We start from the raw sequence: 12,521 nt of genomic DNA on the forward strand, positions 1-12,521 counted from the left end.
GCCTGCGACGCGTTTCAGCCATCGCTTGGCGCTCCTCCCTCCCGACGCGTTGAGCGCGTTCTACCGAAAGTGCCGTCGGTCGGCCACTTCCAACAGGTAGTGCCCGGCGGCTATTACGCATCAGGCTGGCTGGCTGCGAGTTCACACACAGGCGCCAAGGTCAAGGTACTACTAACCACCGCCTGGCACAATATTTACCTTCATATCTGCACCGTTGCACAATGCGGCACCACCGAGTCTAACTTTGTTCAATAGCGTTCATTCATAATTCCGCGATGTGGTCTCAGTCTTCAGACCTTCCATCACGAACGAGCTCCTATCAGTGCGGCATGTCTTAAAAACCTTCTAAGTGGACGCATCAGTTATTCATGGAACGTGTGTGCAATCGTGGTACATGCAATGAAAGCTGATGATACAGCCAGCCAAAAATCGGATAGACAACGAATAGGCATGATTTACATCATACCGTGCACATGCAGAATCTCCCCATAGAACGGAAGCGTTGCACTTACTGCAAGATATATTGAGAAGTGGAAGGCGAAGCTAGTCAGGTATATGATGGATGCTAGATGAAGCTAGTAATTCAGCGGGCCATTGTACAATACCCACATCACAAGCAAGGGCCAAACCAAAGATAAGTGATGCATTCTACAATCTCTCGTTGCCCCCGTCAAACACCCATGTGAACAAAGCGGAGCTGACATTAGGATGGAATGAGTGGCTGCCAGGATGGGGCATGCCGTACATTTCAACTCCTACATTCCCCATGCATCGATGCTATTCACATTCCACGTCAAACGCCGATGTGAATGAATGGCACCCAATTGAGTAGAGGCTTGCCCTGCTTATGCAGGTTTGTCGTTGCAACGTGCAAAGCGTATGCTGCCTCTGTCGCGTCAGGCTGTTGATCCTTGAACAGATGTGCATATACATCGTCTGCCACCTGAGGGGCATCACTGTCCATGATAGACCACATCGTCCCGATGACGCCGCGATAACCAGCGAATAGCATCCCGGCCGCAAGATGGATCGCCTCATCCTTTAGCTCTTCCGTCCCCATGGCTGTCTGGCATGCGGAAAGAAATGCGAGTTCCGCGTGGGGAAGGGATAACGACATCATCTCCGACATCGTCAGCCGTGAGCTGCCAGCAAGTAGCAGTGCACTTTCCGTCGGATTCCGCATGTCCTGGACACCATGGCAAGCGAAGTGAACCCAATTAGATTCTGTCATCGCATTCATGACCTCCTCGACAGTAGCAGCATCTTCCTCGAGTCGTACGGAAGCGAAGTCTTCTATACGCTTGCTGATGATATCCAGTTCATGTCGCGTCCCCAGAATAGGACATTGTCCGTGGGCAAATGGTTGTGCAACTGTGAGGATCTTGGGCCGACGTGGAACATTTCTGTGGTGGCCGTTGATCAGGGTGGTAAGCGTAGGTGTGTACGACGACAGGACATAGTCGTGTAGTTTCGGTGCTGGTTCAGCTGTGCCGTAGATGCCCGCCGCATGGATTGGAAGAAGTGCCAATGGGCCAGTAGGGCACCACCATATGCGGGAAAGTTTGTGGGGCTCGCCTGCTGAAGGAGACTGATACAGCAAACTCAATGCTTCCATGTGTTGAACACAAAAGGGCAACGTACCGAGATAGCTAGGCTGTCTAGGACCGGTTTAACAACACGGTGCCAAAGCTCAGATAGAATATGTTCGAGGACTGTCTCAGGTCCTTGCAATGGTCGATCGACCAACGTTAACTTCGCTAAACGATCGGTATGCGATGCAATATCGCGCGCATTAACCCTGGAAAAGGAATCGAGGGATGGAGGCCACGTTGAAGCGAGGCCACATTCAGCTTCTTTTGACGGTACGGATTTCGCCTCCCTATTTGAATTCGAAATGATGTCGCGACCGCTAGCAGCAATGCAGGTTCTCAGTGAGTTGTACAACTCCTGAGCATGCTGATACGAGAATCCGGTCAAAGGAACGTGAATGGGCTCATTTACGTCCTGAATTAAGATCAATGCGTCACAACGGAGACCACTGACGTTGATCATGACCACAGGGCCGTCGTTTGCAGCTGAGAGTAACTGCGAGAAAGTCTTTGGTAACAGAAATTGCTTGAAGCCTTCCAACGTCCTGATCCTCTGCAGGAGGTCTTCTCTCTCGCAAGCTAGATCATGGGTGGACCTTCCGGTCGATCTGAGGGAGCTATCGGCAACATCTATGACACTCCGGTGAATGCGCATGATCTCCAACTCCTTGGATAAGCGCTGTAATTCCACTGCCAGGTCAGGATGCGCCTTATGCAAGTCATCTAGTGGAGTGCGAAGTTGGAGCATCTGACCCCATACGATCGAACGGCCTTGCTCTAGCCACTCAACAGCTAATTCGAGCTGGCCGAATTGTATGGCCGATGCAGCAGCCTCTGAGATTATGAGTCCTGCATTCTTCACGCGACGCTGGCTATCCTTCACGGACAACCCAAGCCAGGCAATTTGGGGTAAAAGCTCGATTGCAAGGGAGTACGGCTCCAACGACTGAGAGTTCTTCAATAGACGAGTGCACATTGCCCATGAGTTGCAGGCGATGAATCTGTGGTAGACGGTTGCTGAGCTCGACCGGGCAACCATGGAATAATACAGCATAGCCTTTAATAGGTCCTCCGCTGTCTCGAATCTCTGAGAGCGCTCGAGGAGCGCATCCGTCAAAATGTGCGACTGTAGTGCTTGATGCGGGTGGCCATCCGGGGTCTGCATTAGAGCTCTCTCGAGAAGCACAGTCGCTCGATCCATATCACTGCGGTCCTGAAGTGACTCATAGCGTATGATGTGCGCAATAGCGAGACCTCCCAGGTGCTGGTACATGTCGGGATCATTCTCTGCCATATTGTCGATACCTTTCTGGTATAGGGAGATGGACCTCTCGATGTCCCCTCCCTCGTCGCACTTGGAACTCGTATTGCTTTGCCAGTAACTTCGCCAGTTCAGTGCCTGGGCAAGTAGACCATGCACGTAGTGATCGAACTGTTGTCCACTCGGAATGAGGTGCAGAACTTTGTCCAGCATCTTTATAGCTCTGTTGATATCAGACATATCATGGCTGCGTTGGAAATGGTATAGGTACGCCTTGCCAAGGTTGATTTGGATGTCACGCCAGCAGATGTGATTACTGGTGAGAGATCCTGCCAAATCCTCGAGGACCCGAATAGATTCATCGAGGTCGCCGGCATCACCGATCCAACGATGACGCACCCAAAGCGCATGACCATAGTCAATCATGAAGTGTGGGTATGCCGAATTATCGTGCGCAGTAAGTTGGATGGCAGCCGATAACATGTTGATTGCTTGATGTAGAATACCGAGGTCGCCACCAGTGCATTCAAAGGCTCGCATTAACGAGACGCCGAGAACATGCAATAACGGAGCATTTTCGGCGGAGCGATGTGTGAAGCGTTGGGTAGCTTGATGCACCATAACGGCAACCTTTTGAAGCAGGGGTATGCGCCTCCATTTCGAGAGGTCGGCGAGACATATGCAGTAGCTGGCGAGGCGTGCAGGCCTACGCACGTCACCCTGTGGAGTGAACTGCAAGCAACGCTCCCATATCTGGGCGGCTCTCTCTAGATCCGCAGGATCGTTGGAACGTTTCTTGTAACGCGTGCCTAGCGTTTGCGCAAGACACTGCATAAGTTTCGGGTTCTCGGAATCGAGCCGGACAGCATCCGCGAGCACCGAGCATGCCGAGTCGATGTCATCGCCATGGTCGCGCTCGAGAAGCAGGTGCGCAAGGTCGTGTAGGTGTTTAGGTTTACCAGGGTCGATATCTGGACAGCGCTTTATGGCGTACGCGAAGATTTGGATGGCACTGTCGAGATCGGCGGGATCACGACAAAGGGTGTAGGCACTGGAGAATGCATTGCCCATAGCAATTATGGTTTGTACTGTGGCTCCACTTGCATTGATAGCTTGCAGGAATTGAAGGCCTTTGTACGACATTGACAACAAGTCCCGAACAAGCACTTTTTCTTGTCGTATTCTGTGGCAAACAAACTGCAGGCATCCAACGATTCCAAGTTCGCCGAGAGCAATCACTGGCCGAGAATTGTATATTGAAAAGGTATTTGCAAACAGGGGTGATGAGGCCTCGTACCTAGACTTTGTCCATTAGTGATTCAGAAGGCTCTGACGAGGGTCGAGTGACGAAAAGACCCTGACGTTGACGCAATAAAATCCACTTGATAGGATGGCAGCTCCCCAAGCACGTCCGTGATGTCATAAGATGTCACCGGGTCTGTTGAAGTGAAGTTAACATCAGTGGAATGCGGATTGTGTGTGGTCTATACCTGACGTCGTCTCCTCGGTAAGGCGAGTGCAAATGTGTACGACGTTGTGTGATATAGAACTCATCCGCTCAGCTGCTAACTGTCCATTCTCTCGAAAGACCTGAAGGAGGAATGATGGGACACCTGAGGGGCTGTGGGTAGGAAATGAGCCTCTGGCATTATCAGACATGTCTCTGCTACGCACACGTCAATGCTGTCACTGAACCTCCAGAGACGTGCTTCTCCCAGTTCCTTCTCAACTGCTTTTGTCTGCCCAATGAGGATATCGTTAGCTACGATCCGGATGGACAGCCGGACATTATCAAGGACCGCGGGATTTTCGTTCAACAATGGCTTGATGACGAACTCTGAGTCAACGAATGAGTATAGCATGTCGCGTGAGATCGGCACGTCGTACCTTCCAGACGAATCTGGGGTCTGACCGGGTACGTCAACGCACATTTTCAGTCAGGATATGCAAAACTTACAACTCTGGATTGACATCCGTCGCCTCGGTATTGATAAGGAGTGGTTTGGCCATCAGACCGCGAGCCTATAGAGGAATGCGTGAAGGAAACTTGAAGGCGGCGATTCCAAAGACACTGATCAAAGACCTGCTGGCGACTCTGCAAAGACGGCGAACGGTTCCGTGTAGCGACGCTGAGAGTGTAAGAAACGGCCGAGCTGAAGTCGGCATAAAGAGCTATATGGGAGCCAGGACGGAAATAGTGCCCAACGCTCGTGAAACAGGCGACTTTAAGAGACGATTTGGATAAGATATTTCTAGGTCCTGACGATGTCTTCTCGGCGATGTAGCGAGTGCTTCTTGCCTGTGTTTGGACGAGTCATAGTTGGAAACAATAATCTGTCCGCACAGGCTATGCAGCACAGCTACGAGCGCTGATCAAAAACGTGTTCGAGATGTGGGTCACTTTGGCGACGCTGCCTCGAGCCGAAACGTTCACTGCACGTCAACCCATCACATTGCATCCACTGACGTGGTCCGGGACCTTGAAGACGACTCGAAGATTTGAGTTACCGCGCGCTCAGTCACGCGAAGCTCTTGTGCGAGCCTCAGCAACATCTGAGTAGTGATTGTGTATCGATTTGAGAATCAGCTATACTAGAAGTCAGCTCTTCCTTTACGTAATTGACTATTCTGACACGCAGGTGCGATTATAACCTGCGCGACGCGATATCGACAAGGACGTTGAAGAGGCGAGTGGCAGCTGAGTATCACCTCAATGTTATGGATCTAAAGAACCCGCGCACTCCACTCTCGCCTGACCCGCCAGGGTCCTTTGGCTCAAGTAGAAGGGGTGATGATCTAACTCGAAACTGGGGGGTAGGCCCCAGCTCAAACTAGTATATATCTTAGTGGGGTAGGACCCCTGGTACTGGGGGTAAGCCCAGCGGTACCCTAATACACAAGATTAGGCCATAGTGGTGTGCTATGGCATGCTATGATGTAGCTAAGTCCAGACGAGTCTGTAGGAGCCTCGATGCTTCTACATGGTCTAGGTCTATGATGTCATCGTGACATAGGGTCACGTGACTTGTGAATGTCCGAGGGATGTCCAAATGTCCCTTGGTGGTGTGGGTATCCTATGATAGCCACGTGTTGAGTCCATATATGGTAAGGATATATGGTGAAGTGGTCCAGGCGTCCTATCCTTGGAGCGCCTAGAAGGTGGTTATGACGATGATCGTAACAGAATCCCCATCCTACGTCAAAGTGTCCTCACAAGGCCCTTTGGTTATGGGTTCCACTGGTATATTCCCTGCCTTGACGCTCTGCTTCTGGAATACTTCTTTGGCATCAGGAGGATCTTCTCCATCATTTGCTGATTCCTTTAGCATTGCTTGGCAGAGATTTATCTATAGTGGTATGGGTGTGGTTCCCAGGGTCCCTTCGCTTGGATGATGGGTATAGACGTGTAAAGTCCGTGCTTCCAGTAGATTGATCAGGTATTTTGGTATGGATGATCGTTCTACAACACTGGACATCGTCTTTTGTCCTTCAGGGTTCAGTGATCTGTCCTGGATCAGGTGTCGCTTCCTCCACCACTCCAGGCATCTATGGAAGATTAGTTTTGCCAGTAATGGTCTTTAATATAGGGTATGTGATGTCTCAGATCGCACTGTTCCCTTGGACCCTGTATGTCACAGCACATCATAGATCCTGCCAAAAGGCAAGAAAATGGCTGCAAGGTGCTAGCTGCGCTCAGTGACCTGCACAAATACCAAAATATGAACCTGCCACAAAGGGTCAGGCCAAAAAGGCATGCAGTGACATGCAGCCTGCAAAAAGGGGCTCAAAGGGCCCTTAGCCTTATATCACACAAAGAGGGGGTGATGGCTTGTAAAGCTGCATGAAATAGATGAATGAAACTGGGGATACCCAGCTTCCTCATAGGTACTTATATACATGTAGGGCAGGGCCACTGGCACTGTGCTACTGTGAGACCTCAGATACCTACATGTGAACATATTGCCAGAACCAGTAATGGTTCTGGACTTCACTATGACCACTATCTAGAAATGGCCATGGTCCATCCAATGGGATAATTGCTGAAAAGTGGTGCCACTATGTGAGTGGCTGAAGTGGTGCCACTTATTGAGTGGCCAATGGGGGTTCCACCATAGCGCATATTCTAATGTTGGTGCTACTATTTGACAGCAAATTGGGTGCTTGCTAGCTTGATGGTCCAATGAGCATGGGTAAGCCTATTGTGGGCCAAAGAGTTTCATTCTGGGCAAGTGACCTGGTGCCACGTGATCAATGCCTGATAACTTCTGGATAGGGCAAGTGGCCAGTGTCACGTGACTGGGTAGCTGAATCATGGGCGCTTGGTGGTCATGTGGTAGATACAGTCGTATCCCCAATGTATGTGTATTGTGCTGTTTGTTCAAGTATCCACTTTGTGAGATCAATATGAAGGTAGGCATCAGAATAACCAATTGTGGTTGCTGAATGATGACTTTAATGGTGCAAAAAGAAAGATGCCACCTAATACTGTGACACTGTAATGAGTATAATCACATGAGCTGTGATCCTTGTATTACTGATTTGTTGGTAATGAGTACGACCATCGGTGGGTATCCTTTGCCTGTAATGGTGTTGTAGTGGCTCCTTGAGTCTGTGATGTCCATTTGTCATGGGTATATTTGTGACTCGTGACCCGTAATGGCCCGGTGTACTTTTCTAGTAGAGATCATGTTGCGCCAGATTGGTATATATGTATTAGTCGATTAGGTTTCTCGTCTTGCCTAAACTTGTTTCCCTTGTGACTGGATATAGTAATCTTCCTAATTACATCTTGGCTCTAATTGCCTCAAGCAGGTATCGAGGGTTCGGGTGATGGGTACTCGTCTTGGCTGTAGACTGTATATAGAGCATCTTCTTAGTCTGACTACACCAAGTAATGGATGTGCATCGCAGTCCTTCAGCTGCTAGCAGTGCATCTTCTCATTTCGAGGGTATAACCATCATATGATAGGGTATCGGAGTAATCATTATAATATGATAAGGGTATCCTTGCTTCGGTCCACCATTTGTTATGGGGGTTTATCTATTGCTTTTGTTCAGATTAGGTGATTATCTCACGGTTCCTATAATGGTGCTCAAAGCAGCCAGGTAATCAGAGGATGGGTGTCAGTTTACCATATTGGATATCATGAAGTTTCTCTAACTCCGTCATTACCATGGGATCTTGGGTTTTCCTGATATACGTCCGTGGCTTACTTATCTGGAGTTTGCCCACCTTGAGCTGTACTCAGTACTTTCCCAAATCCTTGATCATGATGTAATGAGCGTGGATCGTAGAATATATTACCCCCATCCTATGTGGTGTCTTCCTGATGCCTACTTGCTTTTTCTCTTGGGCTCATCCCTTTCTATAGGGTGGAGGACAGCCGGGTATCTTGGTCCAGCAAGTCCTAAAGTGGAGAGTGTATTCTACGGGTATCTCCAGATATTGTACTATATAATAGGCTCAGTTCCTATAGTGGCACTCGAAGCTGTCAGATTGCCGAGTGTATTGTAGTTGGGTATAGTTGTGACCACTATCTCGGTTTGGTCTTACCTGATTTGGATATCTTATCTGATCAGTGCCTGTGCCAATCTAGTGTGTGGAAAAGGGTATATCTGAATAATGACTGTTGGTAGTTGGGATTCGGCTTCAGTGATCCTTGAATCTATTGTCTCCTGCAGTTACGATGCTTGTCAGGCAATGCATGCGCTCGGCATCCTAGGGCCGAGCCTTATAGATACCGGGTATCAACGAGGTCTAGCGTCATTGAGTATGCATCATGATGATGGCGTAAAAAGGTTATTCCCAGATATACCTTGGTATTGGTGAGAATACCTATTATTCTAGGGTTGCTACTATGCTTTAGGGTGTAACCCCTATTACCCCCATCCTAGGGTGTGAACATCCTCATCACACCTTGCCTGGACTCCTTGGGCTTTCCCTTGGATATATAGTACTAGCCAGGTATCTTAGTCCAGTCATTACCAGGTACGAAGGTCGCAGTTCGTGGATATCTTCGGGTATGTTATTAGTAAGTTTCCCTTGAGTCTTGGGTCGAGGTTAATATATTTGGGTATCATTGAATAGATAGCCGTGCTTCTGGGTCCATCCTGGATGAACAGAAGTTATCATAATGGAAATGATCACCTTGTCAGCGTCGTGCACTTTGTTCGATGATATTCTCTTTTTCTGTACCTGTCACAGATTTTCACCACAAAGTCCACACGTGACTTTTCTCACACCACAGATCACGTGCTTCACTAATATCTCACACCACTCAGCCACAGACGCAACGCGTAGAGATCAGGTGATAGTCCACATCACATGTTATGGTCCAGACCCGTGGATGATATGGTCGGACCTGTCTATTCCAGGATACAATAGAGGCACCCATTTGGGAACAAAGGGAACAAGGACTATTGTTATACATCGGCCTTCCGCTTCCTATTAGTTTAGCCAGAAGCCTAGATAGATACGATGTTCACACCAGAGAACAAAAGGGAAATCAAGATAGGCACGATGTGCACACGCATTACTGCAGCAACCATCGATCTTCCCACTTATTGTTCTACTTCTGGACATCCTATTGTTTCATGTACGGCCATTTGCTTATACCCGTAGATAGGTAGCTTAGGTAAGATAGCCCGCTGTACGTGTATATAAGACCAGCCATGTAGGGGACGAAACCTCAGATTGTTTCTCCTCGTCTACTACCTGTAGCACTCACTGAGCTCACCAGCTCCTTCATATATCTCTAACCCCTCCCTGCGTCTGCCACATCGACCAGTAAGTCAACAGGCTCTTGCACCACATAGGGTTCAGGGGGATACTTTTGGAATCAGGGGGATCAGGGCAGCACGTTCCACGTGACTGCCCCTTTTTATCTCTTTGATCTCTTGTCCGGTGTTACCGTGACATTAGAAACAATCTGACATTTTCTGCACCCCTGCTTAGTGTCTAACACAAGTGGCCGAGTATTTTCAGCGCAAGCAGTTTCAGCCGTAGCGCGCGGCTTTTTTGACACACATTCCAATCTGATCTCTACCCGGCGTGAGCCTCAGCAAGACTCTGAGCTGCCCAAAGCCTCAAAGTGCAAGGCCACCCTCAGAATCGACCTCGACGCCCACTACAAGCATCAGGAAACCAACAAGGAGCATGGAAGGCTCCTCACACTCACGTCACTAGGCGCATCATCCACAGACAGGCAGCGAGCAGCAGCTAGGGTTGTAGATACCACACACATCATAAAGTGCAGAATCATCTGCAAGCCATGCGATCACACCCCACCGCTCGAACGCTACAAGCCCAGAAAGGGACGTCTTACCACTGGTAGTCACAAGCCGGCACCGCCCCCAGAGCTTATCACCTCCAACGCCGTTCCCCCCATCATTGTTGCTCCACAGCCAGTGCGACCCCTTCCCAACTTTGTTAAAGTCAACACACACGCACGACCCATTCGCCCTCTTTCGTCCAAAGTCAGGCCCACCCTCCACATCAAAACACTCAAGAAGCAGGTCTCTGCTACCCGCTTCAGACTACAACCGATATTAGGAGCGTTCTGGGAGAGAATTGATCAGGACAAATAAAAGAAGGTACAACTCCTCACGTCGGAGTTAGACAAAGTCTGCGCAGACCTCTACACGGGAACTCGTGAATACACCTTCGTTGACAAACAGGTCATCAACATGTGCTGCCTAGAAATAGGAAGGATCAACTTCAAGGAGATAGGGAAGCAGCAGAGGTTAGACGAGATCGTCAGGGAGATTGGGAAAGTCAAGGACAAGCAGTACCTAGGCTTCATCTTCAATTAGTTTAACTACATCTATATCACAATGGAAGGAGCCGATTGTGCATACGCATCCACGTTTAGGCAAAGAATGGATGACATTCTGCATACAAACATCGAGTCGGCACACGACGGAAGCACCCCACGCACCTCGCAGCGCAATTCACCAGAACCTGCACTATGACCGCAGGATTCTGCATCGCAAGTTGGAGGACCAGCATCCCCAACCCCATCACTCTTACCCGCCTATGTTCCCCCCATCTGAGAATTCGATGGACACCAGTTCGAGCATCTAGAAGATGCGCTCAGACAGTCCGCTCCCGGAGAAGTCCCGGACCACATCCGCGAATGGGTTATTGTCGCAATGAAACTCACGGTCAGTACTGAAGTCGCCAAGATCTACAATGTGCTCGAAAACAAGATGTACGAGCACAAGAAAGGCTTCAAGTCACTGATCCAAAACAATAAGAGCGAACACCGACTCAAGGAGGGAATGCTCCAGACGGAGATCGGGAAGCTCAAGGATAGGATCCTCGCACAAGATGTGCATATGACAGTTTTGAACAACGAGCTCACAGGAACCCAGGTGGCAATGCTCGACATGGGCAAAGAAATGATGGAAATCAAGGCAGCTAACGTTAAGCTGCGGCACGAGCTAGCTTCGCTCAAAGCAAGCGGCGTCACTACGATGCAAGGTCAAACATCCGGCACGGTCCAATTGCACAAGCCACGCATCAAAATTGCCGAACCTCCACACTACTCGGGCAAAGGAAGTCTGGAGGACTGGCTCCAACAACTCGGTATATGGATGCGGTGGAACGAGATCAACGATGATGAACACAAGATTACCATGGCCTTACTGCACTTGGAAGGTGGCGCGTTCACATACATGTCCAAATATGTGACCAGAGCAGCAGCACGGCAGGCACTTGGCACATGGGAAGACTTCGTCAACATTCTCAAAGTAAACTACAGGACCCTCGATCCGGACAAGGATGCGCAGCAGCATTTGAAGGATATCTGCAGCAAGACGTATCCCACAATGGTATCCTTCGCAGAACAGTTCCGTCAATGGGCCACTAAGACCAACTTAGGGCACACTGCACTCATCGGTTACATCGCTGAACACCGAAGCAAGGACGTACACCAGACAATGGTCACACAAGACAGCCTAGAAATTTCTGACCCCATCACATGGCCGGAATACCTCGACCTGTGCCTTCAACTGGAGTCCAAGTTCCGAGCCGACAAAGCAGGACAACGCGGAACAGTTACAACATCATCATCATTGGCACCACGGGCCCCAAAAGACCCCAATGCAATGGTCATGGATCGAGTATCCACCCTTACCAAGGAACAAGAAGGATGGCTGGAGAAGAAGCTGTGTGTACGATGTGGGAAACACCCCTTCGTTTTTAAACAGCGATGCCCAGACCCCAAGTACAAAGGCAAATTCGAAATGCCGAAGCGGGGCCAAGCAACAAGGACAATTTCTTCAAACACAGCCTCAGACATCTCCGACGACAGCAAGGCGAGATATGAAGCAGTCCGTGCCTTCATCGCCAGCTACGACGCGAAGGAAAAGGAAAAGGAGGCAGAACCTGAACCAGCTGTCAAAGCAGCTAGGATCACGGAGGTAGAAGATGATGAGGATTTTCTTCGGTGAGTTCTCTGAGGTCTGGCCAGAGTTCCCATAGACACTGTAATAGTATCTACTCACTCTCGCATGTACCAGTATTAAGTTTTTTATACATCGCATCTACTGGTTCGTCAAAACACGCGATCGATTTACCTGTTCACCTCAAACAGGGAGTAAGGGAAGTCCAGACTGAGGCGCTCCTCGATTCAGGAGCATATTCTTGCTACATCAACACACGGCTGGTT

General features: G+C 49.4%; 2 protein-coding genes across 2 annotated transcripts; both read right to left on the bottom strand.

The window, feature by feature from the left end:
* Positions 1 to 517: 517 nt before the first annotated feature.
* Positions 518 to 4,238, bottom strand: LAESUDRAFT_91127 (uncharacterized protein). Its single transcript, XM_040914872.1, has 3 exons — positions 4,148 to 4,238; positions 1,642 to 4,088; positions 518 to 1,588 (listed from the first exon to the last, which is right to left on the bottom strand). Exons 2-3 carry the CDS (start codon positions 3,991 to 3,993, stop codon positions 794 to 796), a joined length of 3,147 nt encoding a protein of 1,048 aa, XP_040765725.1. The 5' UTR covers positions 3,994 to 4,088; positions 4,148 to 4,238; the 3' UTR covers positions 518 to 793.
* LAESUDRAFT_758113 (uncharacterized protein) lies at positions 4,170 to 4,860 on the bottom strand (the record flags this gene model as incomplete). Its single annotated transcript, XM_040912413.1, has 5 exons — positions 4,170 to 4,288; positions 4,341 to 4,471; positions 4,525 to 4,687; positions 4,738 to 4,757; positions 4,808 to 4,860. The coding sequence occupies 5 exons, from the start codon at positions 4,858 to 4,860 to the stop codon at positions 4,170 to 4,172; spliced, it is 486 nt and encodes a 161-aa protein (XP_040765726.1).
* Positions 4,861 to 12,521: the final 7,661 nt, after the last annotated feature.

The sequence above is a fragment of the Laetiporus sulphureus genome, assembly GCF_001632365.1.
Source record: "Laetiporus sulphureus 93-53 unplaced genomic scaffold LAESUscaffold_13, whole genome shotgun sequence".
Taxonomy (NCBI): domain Eukaryota; kingdom Fungi; phylum Basidiomycota; class Agaricomycetes; order Polyporales; family Laetiporaceae; genus Laetiporus; species Laetiporus sulphureus.